The 20,268-nt window shown below is 45.0% G+C and overlaps 1 protein-coding gene across 1 annotated transcript in view; it reads right to left on the minus strand.

The window, feature by feature from the left end:
* Positions 1-19,297, minus strand: part of LOC129847086 (cilia- and flagella-associated protein 251-like) — a 41,483-nt gene extending 22,186 nt beyond the window's left edge. The window contains exon 1 of the mRNA XM_055914877.1: positions 18,898-19,297. Coding sequence (XP_055770852.1) covers positions 18,898-19,282 — 385 coding nt within the window. The 5' untranslated portion in view covers positions 19,283-19,297. The remainder of the gene's footprint in view (positions 1-18,897) is intronic.
* Positions 19,298-20,268: the final 971 nt, after the last annotated feature.

Here is a 20,268-nt window from a genome sequence, read left to right on the forward strand (position 1 = left end):
GTTGAAATTTTTATCATTTTTGCATTTTTGACAAAATTAGACTCCTTTTAAAGTGTCATTTTTTCGCTCAGGTAGGGTATCAGCCTGATCTATTTAAAAACACTTTTTCCACATTTCAAGATAGCAGTGTGTTCAGTTTGATCATTTCAAAGACAGCTGCATCTTCATTTTATTAATAATATTCAAAAAAAAAATTTTTTTCCATTTTCATCATAAAAATTCCCTCGGCTGTTAACCTCAACTCCAGAGGTGTACAAGGTGAGGGATCAGCCTGGATTATTTAAAAACACTTTTTCAACATTTCAAGATAGCAGTTAGTTTAGTTTGATGTACATAAAGATAGCTGCATCTTTATTCTACTCATTTTCAAAAATATTGTTTTTACCAAAAACATGTGAAAATGAATAAAATAAAGTTGCAGCTGTCTTTATTTACATCAAACTGGAGTAACTGCTATCTTGAAATGTTGAAAAAGTGTGTTTAAATAGGCATCCTATTTAAAATAGGCATTTCCAAATTAGCTGAAAGGCTGAGGGAATCATCTCCAACCTCTTCTCAGGAGATGGCCCCCTCAGCCTTTCAACTAATGTTCAAATGATAGGATAATTATTTAAAAACACTTTTTCAACATTTCAAGATAGCAGTTAGTTCGTTTTGAGCATATCAAAGACAGCTGCAAGTTGATTTTATTTTATTTTTATTCCAGCCAAAAATATTCTAAGTCCACACAGAAGTTCACACTCAACTTTGTTTGGTGATTGAACAGGTTAGCAGGTGTATTTTTGAATATGGTTCTTAATATGGTTCATTGGGTTGCTGGGGTCCACTGCTTGCTAAGGGGGAACCCCCCACCCGTGTTCAGCCGACTGGGGCGCACTCTCTGTCAACATTTTCAACATTTCAAGATAGCAGTTTATTAAGTCTGATGCATATTTATTTTTTTAATTTTCACACACCCTAACCCACCTCATTTGAAAGGTTAATGTGAATAGTTACCACTTCTCAGGAGATGATAGACTTCGCCTTTCAAATGTTTTGTAATGATGGGATGGCTATTGAACAGAACTTTAAAACCTGGTTTTCTTGTCTGTACCAGTTCATGAAATCACACATTTGACATTTATGCTCACTGAGTCTGTACATAGTCAAAGCTTTCCTTAAGTTTGAGTCAGTCACAGTGGTCAGGTATTCTGTCACTGTGTACTCTCTGTTTAGGAACAAATTGCAATTGATAATGTACAAGTGTCAGCTTTTTTCCACATTATCAATTGCTCATGTCATGTTGATCCAAATATAGTAGTTGGTTCTCTGTTGAATAGTCTGACCCCTCAAAACATCTAGGCATTAGTTCCTTGCATAAGCCATTACAGGCAAAATTGTTGAACTATTTGTCACAAACTGTCAAGCATAGTTTTACACATTTCTATAAGACCTTTTGTACAAAAACGTAAACTGATGAATCGTGCAGGTGAAATTGATCCTCACTCATGAAGGAATGAAGTTTTGATTTACATAGCCTGCAATTGTGACAATCACTGCATTCAAACCTGTGTAGATCAGTCAATTTTTAATATACAGACTTAAAACTCAGGATTCTGTAACAGCATACTCCATTCAAGATATGTGTTTACTGTGACAACCAGAAGTGCCTTAAGATGGTGTCATAGATGCTGTTTTGAAGGGGTAAAAGGTCAAGACTTTTCAAAACTTCATATATGTGATTAGACAACCCTCGTGAACTGTAAATCAGTCATTTCTCCCAACAGATGTCAAAGAAAAGCTCTCACACACACACACAGCAGGGATGGAGTGAAAAAGTACGGTGCTTAAAGACACACAAAGCCTGCAATGGCATTACTATTATCTCCAGGCCGTGCCGAGTTCAACGCGATGCCCCGCTTGACCGTAGCTCACTCGGTCTGAGCGCAGCCACAGTGACAACAAGACGGACCCAGAGCTGTCTGTCTGTCTGTCTGTCTCTGTCTGTCTCTGTCTGTCTGTCTGTCTGTCTGTCTGTCTGTCTGTCTGTCTGTCTGTTTGTCTCTGTCTGTGTCTGTCGGTCTCTGTCTGTCTGTCTGTCTGTCTGTCTGTCTGTCTGTCTGTCTGTCTGTCTGTCTGTATCTCTCTCACATTCTCTCTCTCTCTCTTTCTCTACGATTAGAATGCAAAGTCTCTCCCTATCTCTCTCTCTCTTTTGGATAACTTTAAGAAATAGAGTCTCTCTCTCAATTCAATTCAATTCAAGGGGCTTTATTCAATTCAAGGGGCTTCTTTCTCTCTCTCTCTCTCTCTCTCTCTCTCTCTCTCAATTCAATTCAATTCAAGGGGCTTTATTGGCATGGGAAACATGTGTTTACATTACCAAAGCGAGTGAGGTAGATAATATACAACAGTGAAATAAACAATAAAAATGAACAGTAAACATTACACATGCAGAAGTTTCAAAACAAAATAGACATTACAAATGTCATATTATATATATATACAGTGTTGTAACAATGTGCAAATGGTTAAAGTACAAAAGGGAATGAGATCCCTGAATGGTAAAAAAAGCATCTCCAAATAGAATATGTTTGTATCACAAATTATCTTACAGATATTTTGACCATATCTGACAGGCTCCCAAAGGCAATCAAAGGATCTAGCTCACTTAATGCCCCATACCCTCCCCATCACCAATCAGCCCTGCCATTGTTTGTATTCATACTGTTTTGTAAAGAATGGCTTCTTGTCTGTTAGGTTGTATTCCACTGGGAAAGTGATTACAGTTTTCCTCAGTCGCTTTGGTGCATTTCTTAGATCAAAAGTGCAATTCTTGATACGACTTGTACAAATTCCAAATCATCTAGTCACTTGTGCACATCATTAAAGCAATTTCTTATTCCTTTGAACAAATTGCAATTGATAATGTACAAGTGTCAGCTTTTTTCCACATTATCAATTGCTCACGTCATGTTGATCAAAATATAGTAGATGGTTCTCTGTTGAATAGTCTTACCCCTCAAAACATCTAGGCATTAGTTCCTTGCATAAGCCATTACATGCAAAATTGTTGAACTATTTGTCATAAACTGTCAACCTCTCTCCGCCTCTCTCCCTTTTCACTCCCCTCTCTCCCTTTTCACTCCCCTCTCCCTTTTCACTCCCTCTCTCCGCCTCTCTCCCTTTTCACTCCCTCTCTCCGCCTCTCTCCCTTTTCACTCCCTCTCTCCGCCTCTCTCCCTTTTCACTCCCTCTCTCCTCCTCTCTCCCTTTTCACTCCCTCTCTCCGCCTCTCTCCCTTTTCACTCCCTCTCTCCGCCTCTCTCCCTTTTCACTCCCTCTCTCCGCCTCTCTCCCTTTTCACTCCCTCTCTCAGCCTCTCTCCCTTTTCACTCCCTCTCTCCGCCTCTCTCCCTTTTCACTACCTCTCTCCGCCTCTCTCCCTTTTCACTCCCCCTCTCCGCCTCTCTCCCTTTTCACTCCCTCTCTCTCTCTTTTCTCTCCCTCTCTCTTCCTCTCTCCCTTTTCACTCCCCCTCTCCGCCTCTCTCCCTTTTCACTCCCTCTCTCCGCCTCTCTCCCTTTTCACTCCCTCTCTCCGCCTCTCTCCCTTTTCACTCCCTCTCTCCGCCTCTCTACCTTTTCACTCCCTCTCCCTCTCTAAGAACTTCCCATTTGAATCAATAAGGATTGCAGTTGTGGGTGACTATCTGGGTGGAGCAGACTGGGAGGCTGGTATTCTGACCTGAGCTGGAGCAGACTGGGAGGCTGGTATTCTGACCTGGGCTGGAGCACACTGTGTTGGAGCAGACTGAGAGGCTGGCTTTCTGACCTGGGCTGTGGCAGACTGAGAGGCTGGTATTCTGACCTGGGCTGGAGCAGACTGGGAGGCTGGTATTCTGACCTGGGCTGGAGCAGACTGGGAGGCTGGTATTCTGACCTGGGCTGAGGCAGACTGAGAGGCTGGTATTCTGACCTGGGCTGGAGAACACTGTGTTGGAGCAGACTGGGAGGCTGGTATTCTGACCTGGGCTGGAGCACACTGTGCTGGAGCAGACTGAGAGAATGGTAAGTTGACCTGGGCTGGAGCAGACTGGGAGGCTGGTATTCTGACCTCGGCTGGAGCAGACTGAGAGGCTGGTATTCTGACCTGGGCTGGAGCAGACTGGGAGGCTGGTATTCTGACCTGGGCTGGAGCAGACTGGGAGGCTGGTTTTCTGACCTGGGCTGGAGCACACTGTGTTGGAGCAGACTGGGAGGCTGGTATTCTGACCTGTGCTGGAGCAGACTGAGAGGCTGGTATTCTGACCTGGGCTGGAGCAGACTGGGAGGCTGGTATTCTGACCTGTGCTGGAGCAGACTGGGAGGCTGGTATTCTGACCTGTGCTGGAGCAGACTGGGAGGCTGGTATTCTGACCTGTGCTGGAGCAGACTGAGAGGCTGGTTTTCTGACCTGGGCTGGAGCAGACTGGGAGGCTGGTGTTCTGACCCGGGCTGGAGCAGACTGGGAGGCTGGTATTCTGACCTGGGCTGGAGCACACTGTGCTGGAGCAGACTGGGAGACTGGTATTCTGACCTGTGCTGGAGCAGACTGGGAGACTGGTATTTTGACATGGGCTGGAGCACACTGTGTTGGAGCAGACTGAGAGGCTGGTTGAATGACCTGGGCTGGAGCAGACTGAGAGGCTGGTTGGCTGACCTGGGCTGGAGCGCACTGTGCTGGAGCAGAGTGGGAGACTGGTATTCTGACCTGTGCTGGAGCAGACTGAGAGGCTGGTATTCTGACCTGGGCTGGAGCAGACTGAGAGGCTGGTATTCTGACCTGGGCTGGAGAACACTGTGTTGGAGCAGACTGGGAGGCTGGTATTCTGACCTGGGCTGGAGCACACTGTGCTGGAGCAGACTGAGAGAATGGTAAGTTGACCTGGGCTGGAGCAGACTGGGAGGCTTGTATTCTGACCTCGGCTGGAGCAGACTGAGAGGCTGGTATTCTGACCTGGGCTGGAGCAGACTGGGAGGCTGGTATTCTGACCTGGGCTGGAGCAGACTGGGAGGCTGGTTTTCTGACCTGGGCTGGAGCACACTGTGTTGGAGCAGACTGGGAGGCTGGTATTCTGACCTGTGCTGGAGCAGACTGAGAGGCTGGTATTCTGACCTGGGCTGGAGCAGACTGGGAGGCTGGTATTCTGACCTGTGCTGGAGCAGACTGGGAGGCTGGTATTCTGACCTGTGCTGGAGCAGACTGGGAGGCTGGTATTCTGACCTGTGCTGGAGCAGACTGAGAGGCTGGTTTTCTGACCTGGGCTGGAGCAGACTGGGAGGCTGGTGTTCTGACCCGGGCTGGAGCAGACTGGGAGGCTGGTATTCTGACCTGGGCTGGAGCACACTGTGCTGGAGCAGACTGGGAGACTGGTATTCTGACCTGTGCTGGAGCAGACTGGGAGACTGGTATTTTGACATGGGCTGGAGCACACTGTGTTGGAGCAGACTGAGAGGCTGGTTGAATGACCTGGGCTGGAGCAGACTGAGAGGCTGGTTGGCTGACCTGGGCTGGAGCGCACTGTGCTGGAGCAGACTGGGAGACTGGTATTCTGACCTGTGCTGGAGCAGACTGAGAGGCTGGTATTCTGACCTGGGCTGGAGCAGACTGGGAGGCTGGTATTCTGACCTGTGCTGGAGCAGACTGGGAGGCTGGTATTCTAACCTGTGCTGGAGCAGACTGGGAGGCTGGTATTCTGACCTGCGCTGGAGCAGACTGAGAGGCTGGTTTTCTGACCTGGGCTGGAGCAGACTGGGAGGCTGGTGTTCTGACCCGGGCTGGAGCAGACTGGGAGGCTGGTATTCTGACCTGGGCTGGAGCACACTGTGCTGGAGCAGACTGGGAGACTGGTATTCTGACCTGTGCTGGAGCAGACTGGGAGACTGGTATTTTGACCTGGGCTGGAGCACACTGTGTTGGAGCAGACTGAGAGGCTGGTTGAATGACCTGGGCTGGAGCAGACTGAGAGGCTGGTTGGCTGACCTGGGCTGGAGCGCACTGTGCTGGAGCAGAGTGGGAGACTGGTATTCTGACCTGTGCTGGAGCAGACTGAGAGGCTGGTATTCTGACCTGGGCTGGAGCAGACTGAGAGGCTGGTATTCTGACCTGGGCTGGAGAACACTGTGTTGGAGCAGACTGGGAGGCTGGTATTCTGACCTGGGCTGGAGCACACTGTGCTGGAGCAGACTGAGAGAATGGTAAGTTGACCTGGGCTGGAGCAGACTGGGAGGCTTGTATTCTGACCTCGGCTGGAGCAGACTGAGAGGCTGGTATTCTGACCTGGGCTGGAGCAGACTGGGAGGCTGGTATTCTGACCTGGGCTGGAGCAGACTGGGAGGCTGGTTTTCTGACCTGGGCTGGAGCACACTGTGTTGGAGCAGACTGGGAGGCTGGTATTCTGACCTGTGCTGGAGCAGACTGAGAGGCTGGTATTCTGACCTGGGCTGGAGCAGACTGGGAGGCTGGTATTCTGACCTGTGCTGGAGCAGACTGGGAGGCTGGTATTCTGACCTGTGCTGGAGCAGACTGGGAGGCTGGTATTCTGACCTGTGCTGGAGCAGACTGAGAGGCTGGTTTTCTGACCTGGGCTGGAGCAGACTGGGAGGCTGGTGTTCTGACCCGGGCTGGAGCAGACTGGGAGGCTGGTATTCTGACCTGGGCTGGAGCACACTGTGCTGGAGCAGACTGGGAGACTGGTATTCTGACCTGTGCTGGAGCAGACTGGGAGACTGGTATTTTGACATGGGCTGGAGCACACTGTGTTGGAGCAGACTGAGAGGCTGGTTGAATGACCTGGGCTGGAGCAGACTGAGAGGCTGGTTGGCTGACCTGGGCTGGAGCGCACTGTGCTGGAGCAGACTGGGAGACTGGTATTCTGACCTGTGCTGGAGCAGACTGAGAGGCTGGTATTCTGACCTGGGCTGGAGCAGACTGGGAGGCTGGTATTCTGACCTGTGCTGGAGCAGACTGGGAGGCTGGTATTCTAACCTGTGCTGGAGCAGACTGGGAGGCTGGTATTCTGACCTGCGCTGGAGCAGACTGAGAGGCTGGTTTTCTGACCTGGGCTGGAGCAGACTGGGAGGCTGGTGTTCTGACCCGGGCTGGAGCAGACTGGGAGGCTGGTATTCTGACCTGGGCTGGAGCACACTGTGCTGGAGCAGACTGGGAGACTGGTATTCTGACCTGTGCTGGAGCAGACTGGGAGACTGGTATTTTGACCTGGGCTGGAGCACACTGTGTTGGAGCAGACTGAGAGGCTGGTTGAATGACCTGGGCTGGAGCAGACTGAGAGGCTGGTTGGCTGACCTGGGCTGGAGCGCACTGTGCTGGAGCAGACTGGGAGACTGGTATTCTGACCTGTGCTGGACAGACTGGGAGGCTGGTATTCTGATCTCGGCTGGAGCAGACTGGGAGGCTGGTATTCTGACCTGGGCTGGAGCAGACTGGGAGGCTGGTATTCTGACCTGGGCTGGAGCAGACTGGGAGGCTGGTATTCTGACCTGGGCTGGAGCAGACTGGGAGGCTGGTTTTCTGACCTGGGCTGGAGCAGACTGGGAGGCTGGTGTTCTGACCTGGGCTGGAGCAGACTGGGAGGCTGGTATTCTGACCTGTGCTGGAGCACACTGTGCTGGAGCAGACTGGGAGACTGGTATTCTGACCTGTGCTGGAGCAGACTGGGAGACTGGTATTCTGACCTGGGCTGGAGCAGACTGGGAGGCTGGTATTCTGACCTGGGCTGGAGCAGACTGGGAGGCTGGTATTCTGACCTGTGCTGGAGCAGACTGGGAGACTGGTATTCTGACCTGGGCTGGAGCAGACTGGGAGACTGGTATTCTGACCTGGGCTGGAGCAGACTGGGAGACTGGTATTCTGACCTGGGCTGGAGCAGACTGGGAGACTGGTATTCTGACCTGGGCTGGAGCAGACTCGGAGAGTGGTCAGGTATTCTGCAACTGTGTACTCTCTGTTTAGGGCCAAACAGCATTCTAGTTTTCTCTGTTTTTTTGTTAATTCTTTCCAATGTGTCAAGTAATTTTCTTTTTGTTTTCTCATGATTTGGTTGGGTCTAATTGTGCTGTTGTCCAGGGGCTCTGTGGGGTGTGTTTATGTTTGTGAACAGAGCACAATGACCAGCTTGCTTAGGGGACTCTTCTCCAGGTTCATCTCTCTGTAGGTGATGGCTTTGTTAATGGCCCATACCCTCCCCATCACCAATCAGCCCTGCCATTGTTTGTATTCATACTGTTTTGTAAAGAATGGCTTCTTGTCTGTTAGGTTGTATTCCACTGGGAAAGTGATTACAGTTTTCTCAGTGGTGCATTTCTTAGATCAAAAGTGCAATTCTTGATACGACTTGTACAAATTCCAAATCATCTAGTCACTTGTGCACATCATTAAAGCAATTTCTTATTCCTTTGAACAAATTGCAATTGATAATGTACAAGTGTCAGCTTTTTTCCACATTATCAATTGCTCACGTCATGTTGATCAAAATATAGTAGATGGTTCTCTGTTGAATAGTCTTACCCCTCAAAACATCTAGGCATTAGTTCCTTGCATAAGCCATTACATGCAAAATTGTTTAACCTGTCTAGGATCAGCGTGGCGCTAGCGGCACACCCCCCCCCCCCCCACTGAAAAACCAGTGCCGCGAAATTCAAAAAAAATATTTTTTTTAAATATTTAACTTTCACACATTAAAGTCCAATACAGCTAATGAAAGACACAGATCTTATGAATCCAGTCAACATTTCCGATTTTTAAAATGTTTTACAGGGAAGACACAATATGTAAAGATGTACATCTATTACCTAAAAACACATTAGCATATTCCACCATCTTTTATTTGTCCACCAACACCAGTAGCCATCACCAATTCGGCTAAACTAAGATATTTATAGCCCCTAACCAACAAAAAAACTCATTAGATGACAGTCTGATAACATATTTATGGTATGGGATAGGTTTTGTTAGAAAAAAGTGCATATTTCAGGTAGACTTCATAGTTTACAATTGCACCCACCATCACAAATGGACTAGAATAATTACAATGAGCAACGTGTTTACCTAACTACTAATCATCAAACATTTCGTAAAAATACACAGCATACACGAATCGAAAGACACAGATCCTGTGAATACAGACAATATTTCAGATTTTCTAAGTGTCTTACAGCGAAAACACAATAAATCGTTATATTAGCTTAGCACATAGCAATTAGCAGCCCAGCATTGATTCTAGCCAAAGTGAGCGATAAAAGTCAACATCGCCAAAAGATATTAATTTTTTCACTAACCTTCTCAGAATTCTTCCGATGACACTCCTGTAACATCACATTACAACATGCATATACAGTTTGATCGAAAATGTTTATATTTAGCCACCAAAATCATGGTTAGACAATGTGAAATGTAGACAAGCTGGTAAAGAAAACGTCCTTGCGCCACTTAGACAGTGATCTACTCTTATACATAAATACTCATAAACGTGACTAAAAAATATAGGGTGGACAGGGATTGATAGACAATTTAATTCTTAATACAATTGCGTTATTACATTTTTTAATTTATCCTTACTTTTCAATACAATTTGCGCCAAGCGAAGCTACGTCAAAAAACATGGCGTCCTAAGCCACTAAAATGTTTCGACAGAAACACGATTTATCATAATAAAAATGTCCTACCTTGAGCTGTTCTTCCATCAGTATCTTGGGCAAAGGATCCTTTCTTGGGAGAAATCGTCTTTTGGTGGAAAGCTGTCCTCTTGCCATGTGGAAATGTCAACTACGTTCGGGATGAACTGAAAAGCGCGCCCAACTTTTCACATCGTTGCAAAAATAAATGTCCCAAAATCGCACTAAACGGATATAAATTGCTATAAAACGCTTTAAATTAACTACTTTGTGATGTTTGTAACTCCTATAACGAGTGAAAAGATGACCGGAGAAATATAACAGGCTAAACTAACGCTTGGAACAGGAGAGGGTCGGTGTCTTCCACGCGCGTTACGCAGCAAGAAAAGACTTGCTAGCTAAAGGTTTTTTTCATTTGTAGGGCCTGTGAACGAGCAATCGAGCCCGTTGGAATCGTCATCACGTAAAGGCATCCAGGGGAAGACGTAAGAAGTGTCCGTATAGTCATAGCAACGACAGAGCCCTTTTAAATGACTTCAGAAAAGTGGCCAACGTTTCTCAAATCTGACTCCATGTCAGGGAAATTGCTGTAGAATGGGCTCTGTTCCACTTAGAGACAAAATTTCAACTCCTATAGAAACTATAGACTGTTTTCTATCCAATAATAATAATAATATGCATATTGTACGATCAAGGATTTTGTGGGAAGCCGTTTAAAAAATTAGCCACATTAGCATAAATAGTCTAAACAGCGCCCCCATCCCCAACAGGTTAACTATTTGTCATAAACTGTCAACCTCTCTCCGCCTCTCTCCCTTTTCACTCCCCTCTCTCCCTTTTCACTCCCCTCTCCCTTTTCACTCCCTCTCTCCGCCTCTCTCCCTTTTCACTCCCTCTCTCCGCCTCTCTCCCTTTTCACTCCCTCTCTCCGCCTCTCTCCCTTTTCACTCCCTCTCTCCGCCTCTCTCCCTTTTCACTCCCTCTCTCCGCCTCTCTCCCTTTTCACTCCCTCTCTCCGCCTCTCTCCCTTTTCACTCCCTCTCTCCGCCTCTCTCCCTTTTCACTCCCTCTCTCCGCCTCTCTCCCTTTTCACTCCCTCTCTCCGCCTCTCTCCCTTTTCACTCCCTCTCTCCGCCTCTCTCCCTTTTCACTACCTCTCTCCGCCTCTCTCCCTTTTCACTCCCCCTCTCCGCCTCTCTCCCTTTTCACTCCCTCTCTCTCTCTTTTCTCTCCCTCTCTCTTCCTCTCTCCCTTTTCACTCCCCCTCTCCGCCTCTCTCCCTTTTCACTCCCTCTCTCCGCCTCTCTCCCTTTTCACTCCCTCTCTCCGCCTCTCTCCCTTTTCACTCCCTCTCTCCGCCTCTCTACCTTTTCACTCCCTCTCCCTCTCTAAGAACTTCCCATTTGAATCAATAAGGATTGCAGTTGTGGGTGACTATCTGGGTGGAGCAGACTGGGAGGCTGGTATTCTGACCTGAGCTGGAGCAGACTGGGAGGCTGGTATTCTGACCTGGGCTGGAGCACACTGTGTTGGAGCAGACTGAGAGGCTGGTATTCTGACCTGGGCTGGAGCAGACTGGGAGGCTGGTATTCTGACCTGGGCTGGAGCAGACTGGGAGGCTGGTATTCTGACCTGGGCTGAGGCAGACTGAGAGGCTGGTATTCTGACCTGGGCTGGAGAACACTGTGTTGGAGCAGACTGGGAGGCTGGTATTCTGACCTGGGCTGGAGCACACTGTGCTGGAGCAGACTGAGAGAATGGTAAGTTGACCTGGGCTGGAGCAGACTGGGAGGCTGGTATTCTGACCTCGGCTGGAGCAGACTGAGAGGCTGGTATTCTGACCTGGGCTGGAGCAGACTGGGAGGCTGGTATTCTGACCTGGGCTGGAGCAGACTGGGAGGCTGGTTTTCTGACCTGGGCTGGAGCACACTGTGTTGGAGCAGACTGGGAGGCTGGTATTCTGACCTGTGCTGGAGCAGACTGAGAGGCTGGTATTCTGACCTGGGCTGGAGCAGACTGGGAGGCTGGTATTCTGACCTGTGCTGGAGCAGACTGGGAGGCTGGTATTCTGACCTGTGCTGGAGCAGACTGGGAGGCTGGTATTCTGACCTGTGCTGGAGCAGACTGAGAGGCTGGTTTTCTGACCTGGGCTGGAGCAGACTGGGAGGCTGGTGTTCTGACCCGGGCTGGAGCAGACTGGGAGGCTGGTATTCTGACCTGGGCTGGAGCACACTGTGCTGGAGCAGACTGGGAGACTGGTATTCTGACCTGTGCTGGAGCAGACTGGGAGACTGGTATTCTGACCTGGGCTGGAGCGCACTGTGTTGGAGCAGACTGAGAGGCTGGTATTCTGACCTGGGCTGGAGCAGACTGAGAGGCTGGTATTCTGACCTGGGCTGGAGCACACTGTGCTGGAGCAGACTGGGAGGCTGGTATTCTGACCTGTGCTGGAGCAGACTGGGAGACTGGTATTCTGACCTGGGCTGGAGCACACTGTGTTGGAGCAGATGGGAGGCTGGTATTCTGACCTGTGCTGGAGCAGACTGAGAGGCTGGTATTCTGACCTGTGCTGGAGCAGACTGGGAGGCTGGTATTCTGACCTGTGCTGGAGCAGACTGGGAGACTGGTATTCTGACCTGTGCTGGAGCAGACTGGGAGACTGGCATTCTGACCTGGGCTGGAGCAGACTGGTAGGCTGGTATTCTGACCTGGGCTGGAGCAGACTGGTAGGCTGGTGCTGTGTCATCAGGCTGTGATGGTGGAGGCCATCCTGTTCTCGGGTTCTGCTTGTGTTATGCCAACCACCAGGTCATTATTACCACCAGGTCATTATTACCACCAGGTCATTAGAACCACCAGGTCATTATAACCACCAGGTCATTATAACCACCAGGTCATTATTACCACCAGGTCATTATTACCACCAGGTCATTATTACCACCAGGTCATTATTACCACCAGGTCATTAGAACCACCAGGTCATTAGAACCACCAGGTCATTAGAACCACCTGGTCATTAGAACCACCAGGTCAGGGAGAAAAGACTCACTCTGACATCTGTCGAGTTGAAATATCTCCTCTCTAGGTGAGATTTCACCTCTGGTGCAGATGTGCCCATCTGCTCTCCAGGTGTAGACCCAGGGGGCCCGTTTAGAACCTTTTTAGGACATTTCGAGATGACAGATGTTTGTGTTTGGTCTATTAATGTACCTGTGAGTTGAAATTTTTATCATTTTTGCATTTTTGACAAAATTAGACTCCTTTTAAAGTGTCATTTTTTCGCTCAGGTAGGGTATCAGCCTGATCTATTTAAAAACACTTTTTCCACATTTCAAGATAGCAGTGTGTTCAGTTTGATCATTTCAAAGACAGCTGCATCTTCATTTTATTAATAATATTCAAAAAAAAATTTTTTTTCCATTTTCATCATAAAAATTCCCTCGGCTGTTAACCTCAACTCCAGAGGTGTACAAGGTGAGGGATCAGCCTGGATTATTTAAAAACACTTTTTCAACATTTCAAGATAGCAGTTAGTTTAGTTTGATGTACATAAAGATAGCTGCATCTTTATTCTACTCATTTTCAAAAATATTGTTTTTACCAAAAACATGTGAAAATGAATAAAATAAAGTTGCAGCTGTCTTTATTTACATCAAACTGGAGTAACTGCTATCTTGAAATGTTGAAAAAGTGTGTTTAAATAGGCATCCTATTTAAAATAGGCATTTCCAAATTAGCTGAAAGGCTGAGGGAATCATCTCCAACCTCTTCTCAGGAGATGGCTCCCTCAGCCTTTCAACTAATGTTCAAATGATAGGATAATTATTTAAAAACACTTTTTCAACATTTCAAGATAGCAGTTAGTTCGTTTTGAGCATATCAAAGACAGCTGCAAGTTGATTTTATTTTATTTTTATTCCAGCCAAAAATATTCTAAGTCCACACAGAAGTTCACACTCAACTTTGTTTGGTGATTGAACAGGTTAGCAGGTGTATTTTTGAATATGGTTCTTAATATGGTTCATTGGGTTGCTGGGGTCCACTGCTTGCTAAGGGGGAACCCCCCACCCGTGTTCAGCCGACTGGGGCGCACTCTCTGTCAACATTTTCAACATTTCAAGATAGCAGTTTATTAAGTCTGATGCATATTTATTTTTTTAATTTTCACACACCCTAACCCACCTCATTTGAAAGGTTAATGTGAATAGTTACCACTTCTCAATAGTAACATCCGCTAACCATGTGTATGTGACCATTAACATCCGCTAACCATGTGTATGTGACCATTAACATCCGCTAACCATGTGTATGTGACCATTAACATCCGCTAACCATGTGTATGTGACCATTAACATCCGCTAACCATGTGTATGTGACCATTAACATCCGCTAACCATGTGTATGTGACCATTAACATCCGCTAACCATGTGTATGTGACCATTAACATCCGCTAACCATGTGTGTGTGACCATTAACATCCGCTAACCATGTGTGTGTGACCATTAACATCCGCTAACCATGTGTGTGTGGCCATTAACATCCGCTAACCATGTGTGTGTGGCCATTAACATCCGCTAACCATGTGTGTGTGACCATTAACATCCGCTAACCATGTGTGTGTGACCATTAACATCCGCTAACCATGTGTGTGTGACCATTAACATCCGCTAACCATGTGTGTGTGACCATTAACATCCGCTAACCATGTGTGTGTGACCATTAACATCCGCTAACCATGTGTGTGTGACCATTAACATCCGCTAACCATGTGTGTGTGACCATTAACATCCGCTAACCATGTGTGTGTGACCATTAACATCCGCTAACCATGTGTGTGTGACCATTAACATCCGCTAACCATGTGTGTGTGACCATTAACATCCGCTAACCATGTGTGTGTGACCATTAACATCCGCTAACCATGTGTGTGTGACCATTAACATCCGCTAACCATGTGTGTGTGACCATTAACATCCGCTAACCATGTGTGTGTGACCATTAACATCCGCTAACCATGTGTGTGTGACCATTAACATCCGCTAACCATGTGTGTGTGACCATTAACATCCGCTAACCATGTGTGTGTGACCATTAACATCCGCTAACCATGTGTGTGTGACCATTAACATCCGCTAACCATGTGTTTGTGACCATTAACATCCGCTAACCATGTGTGTGTGACCATTAACATCCGCTTACCATGTGTGTGTGACCAATAACATCCGCTAACCATGTGTATGTGACCAATAACATCCGCTAACCATGTGTATGTGACCATTAACATCCGCTAACCATGTGTATGTGACCATTAACATCCGCTAACCATGTGTATGTGACCATTAACATCCGCTAACCATGTGTATGTGACCATTAACATCCGCTAACCATGTGTATGTGACCATTAACATCCGCTAACCATGTGTATGTGACCATTAACATCCGCTAACCATGTGTATGTGACCATTAACATCCGCTAACCATGTGTATGTGACCATTAACATCCGCTAACCATGTGTATGTGACCATTAACATCCGCTAACCATGTGTATGTGACCATTAACATCCGCTAACCATGTGTATGTGACCATTAACATCCGCTAACCATGTGCATGTGCCCATTAACATCCGCTAACCATGTGTATGTGTCCATTAACATCTGCTAACCATGTGTATGTGTCCATTAACATCTGCTAACCATGTGTATGTGCCCATTAACATCTGCTAACCATGTGTATGTGACCATTAACATCTGCATGTGACCATTAACATCTGCTAACCATGTGTATGTGAACATTAACATCTGCTAACCATGTGTATGTGACCATTAACATCTGCTAACCATGTGTATGTGACCATTAACATTTGATTTGACCTGACCAAGATGTGTCAGGTTTGTCAATTTATTAATTGTCTTTTGCTTGAAACCCTCCTGTCAATGTTGAGTAAGGACGCACACCTGATTACGCATATAGAGGTAGGACTAGTCTACCCGATAACACATATAGAAGTAGGACTAGTCTACCTGGTTACACATATAGCAGTAGGACTAGTCTACCTGACTACACATATAGAAGTAGGACTAGTCTACCTGACTACACATATAGAAGTAGGACTAGTCTACCTGATTAAGCATATAGAAGTAGGACTAGTCTACCTGACTACACATATAGAAGTAGGACTAGTCTACCTGACAACACATATAGAAGTAGGACTAGTCTACCTGGTTACACATATAGAAGTAGGACTAGTCTACCTGGTTACACATATAGAGGTAGGACTAGTCTACCTGACTACACATATAGAAGTAGGACTAGTCGACCTGACTACACATATAGAAGTAGGACTAGTCTACCTGACTACACATATAGAAGTAGACCTAGTCTACCTGGTTACACATATAGAAGTAGGACTAGTCTACCTGATTACACATATAGTACTAGGACTAGTCTACCTGGTTACACATATAGTAGTAGGACTAGTCTACCTGGTTACACATATAGAGGTAGAACTGGTCTACCTGGTTACGCATATAGTAGTAGGACTAGTCTACCTGATTACACATATAGAGGTAGGACTAGTCTACCTGGTTACACATATAGAAGTAGGACTAGTCTACCTGGTTACACATATAGAGGTAGGACTAGTCTACCTGATTACACATATAGAGGTAGGACTAGTCTACCTGGTTACACATATAGAAGTAGGACTAGTCTACCTGGTTACACATATAGAAGTACGACTAGTCTACCTGGTTACACATATAGAAGTAGGACTAGTCTACCTGTCCTGAGCACAAATGGAGGCCTATAAATATGCACATTTGGGGATGTCTGATTGTGAGTTGTGGAGCTTCTCAAAGTAATGTTTTTTTTCCACCTCAAACAGCAAGTAATCAAAGTCTAAATCTAAATCAATTGCAAAGGAGAATGTATTTGTAAAATATTTCCAGCTCTCGCCCTTTCGATAACCACTCGGCACGAAAGGGAAAAACGTAATGTGCTGATCCAGTGGAAATGTCAAAACACCTGATTACTTCTTATCCCTTTCACAAATAGCCTACAGCTGTGTTGGTCGAGAACTCACAGGCACGGGAAACTGAGGGCCCAGAATATTTTATACAATGTTTCAAGTTCGTTATGGACAGGTCATGTGATTTATAGGACATCTATTTGCAATGTTTTTATTTGTTATGTAGGCTATTTTTTACATAAATTAGATTTGTATAATTTTCATTTAGATAGAATGTAGATTAATCACAGACAATGATTTTGAGATACTATTATAAATGAAATTAAACTGTTCCAGTAAAATGAACATATGAAAATCATAACTGGCACCAGATCAGTAGAAATGGTAAGATACATTTGCACTCCAAATGTAGGTTGCTGACTGCTTGTTGAGCCAATTACCAGCAACGTCAGAATGTATGAAGGCCAGCAGCAGGAGGTGGATCGGGAAGAGTTTGTTTCTTCCTCTGGTTGGGCGTTATTGATGTAATGGCATGGAAATAAATTGGCTGAATATTATACAATGACTTATCAACAGCTCTAACAATTTGACCTCCACAGGAAATCTACACTGGCAATTGTAGAATATACTATATAGCCTAGAAACCTGGTTAAACTATCATTATGACATCATGGATGAATTCTAGAATATACTATATATCCTAGAAACCTGGTTAAACTTTCATTATGACATCATGGATGAATTCTAGAATATACTATATATCCTAGAAACCTGGTTAAACTATCATTATGACATCATGGATGAATTCTAGAATATACTATATATCCTAGAAACCTGGTTAAACTATCATTATGACATCATGGATGAATTCTAGAATATACTATATATCCTCGAAACCTGGTTAAACTATCATTATGACATCATGGATGGCCAGTCCTTGTATTCATAGTGTAGTGAATTCAGGGGGTTGCCCTGAGCTGAACTCAAACATGGGTCCAGCGACGGTCAAGCCAACACCTTAAAACTGTTACGCCAAGATGTCTGAACTTTTTGACGAGGTCGCTAGGTGTTGGATTACGGTTGATACAATAGCTTTCTCTATGAATTTGAGAGTGGTTACATTTCTCCAGCCCCCATCCCTCAGCTGTTTACCAAACCAAGTCTCTGGGCAGCCATTTTGTTGCTGTTTAAATACTAAGTTGTCCCTTTAAAAAAGCCACACAACAATCAATCAACCAATAAAAAGCTGTAATTCCACCACTATTTTGCTAATTAGATGATGGATGGGGCTGGAGGAATGTAACTACTTTCAAATTCATAGACAGACCTATGGATGCAAGGACTGACCATCCATGATATCAACATTATAGTTTTAACTATGTTTTGAGGCTTTACAGTGTTGATTTACAATGTTTCTATACATTGAAGTAAAAAAGCTTATTTGGTGTTCTGATGGGGTACAACAGTTGAACTAAGCTCATGAGGCATATGTTATATTCTTCAAGAATCAATGGCTATAAATAAATCATTTAAAAATCAAAATATGGATGTGGTAATTGCAGATTTCCCCTTTAACACCACACATCCTTCCAGTGACTGGAGCGAATTTCAAAAATCGCTGAAGCTGGAGACTTACATTTCCCTCACCAACTTTAAACATCAGCTATCTGAGCAGCTAACCGATCGCTGCAGCTGTACATGAACTTTTCTGCTCTTTTGCACACCAGTATCTCTACTTGCACATCATCATCTGCTCATTTATCACTCCAGTGTTAATCTGCTAAATTGTAATTCTTCGCTACTATGGACTATTCATTGCCTACCTCCTCATGCCTTTTGCACACACTATATATAGACTTTATATTTTTCTACTGTGTCATTGACTTGCTTATTGTGTTATTGGCTTGCGTATTGTTTATTCCATGTTATTCCATGTGTAACTCTATGTTGTTGTCTGTGTCACACTGCTTTGCTTTATCTTGGCCAGGTCGCAGTTGTAAATGAGAACTTGTTCTCAACTGGCCTACCTGGTTAAATACAAAAAGTCTTAACTTTTGACACCATGGCCACCTGGTTAAACTATCATTATGACATCATGGTCACCATGTTAAACTATCATTATGACATCATGGCCACCTGGTTAAACTATCATTATGACATCATGGTCACCATGTTAAACTATCATTATGACATCATAGCCACCTGGTTAAATAAAAAAATAAGACAGTTCAACAACTGCAGAGTTTGTGTCTCTGTTTTTAAGACAGTACTTACTAGTGTTAATCAGGGCCCGTTCATCATTAGAACCATTGGATGCCTTAAGATGCGTTTGGGAAACCGAGCCCAGATATTCAGTTTCCTCCTCCTCTTCTTCCAATGTGACAGTCATCTCCCCATCCTCCTCTTTCACTCCAAAAACTGCAGCCTCCTCTTTCTCTTCCTCCTCTTCTTTTACTGTAACATCCTCTTTCAATCTGAAGGCGTCTTCCTCTTCTTTCACTGTAACGTCTTTCTCTTCTTCTTTCACTGTAACAGCCTCACCCTCTACTTCTTGTTTTACTGTGATAACCTTCTCTTCCTTCTCCTCTTTGACGAGAGCTTCTTTCTCCGTCCAGCAGTCCTCCTCTTCATTAACAAGAGAGTAGCTTAGTGACCTCATGGTTGGAGATGTTAGTTAGCTGACTAGCTAACATTAGCCAGCTAGCTGACTGCCTAACATTAGCCAGCTAGCTGACTGCCTAACATTAGCCAGCTAGCTGACTAGCTAACATTAGCCAGCTAGCTGACTAGCTAACATTAGCCAGCTCGCCGTCTGCTGACTGGAGGGGAAACGCAGTTGAGGATCATATTTTATTTTCAGACAAAGATTATTGTAAATGGATGTAATTAAATAATACCATTATATTGAGACATACAAAGACAGGAATGTGTTGATTGATTAGTGCGAATAAAAAATGTTTACCACAGCATATTTAAGGCAGTTTCATTAAGTTATACTACATCTAAATTAGCAGCTAGCTACTGTAAGTCTATACTGCTCCTACATGGTGTAACAATACATAATGTAGATGTATATCATGAACAGACTAGGTCTATACTGCTCCTACATGGTGTAACAATACATCATGTAGATGTATATAATGAACAGACTAGGTCTATACTGCTTCAACGTGGTGTAACAATACATCATGTAGATGTATATAATGAACAGACTAGGTCTATACTGCTCCTACATGGTGTAACAATACATCATGTAGATGTATATAATGAACAGACTAGGTCTATACTGCTCCTACATGGTGTAACAATACATCATGTAGATGTATATAATGAACAGACTAGGTCTATACTGCTCCTACTTGGTTTAACAATACATCATGGAGATGTATATAATGAACAGACTAGGTCTATACTGCTCCTACATGGTGTAACAATACATCATGTAAATGTATATAATGAACAGACTAGGTCTATACTGCTACTACATGGTGTAACAATACATCATATAGATGTACAGGTGAAGTCGTAAGTTCACTTAGGTTGGAGTCATTAAAACTTGTTTTTCAACCACTCCACAAATTTCTTGTTAACAAACTATAGTTTTGGCAAGTTGGTTAGGACATCTACTTTGTGCGTGACACAAGT

This window comes from Salvelinus fontinalis, unplaced genomic scaffold (assembly GCF_029448725.1).
Source record: "Salvelinus fontinalis isolate EN_2023a unplaced genomic scaffold, ASM2944872v1 scaffold_0699, whole genome shotgun sequence".
Lineage (NCBI taxonomy): Eukaryota > Metazoa > Chordata > Actinopteri > Salmoniformes > Salmonidae > Salvelinus > Salvelinus fontinalis.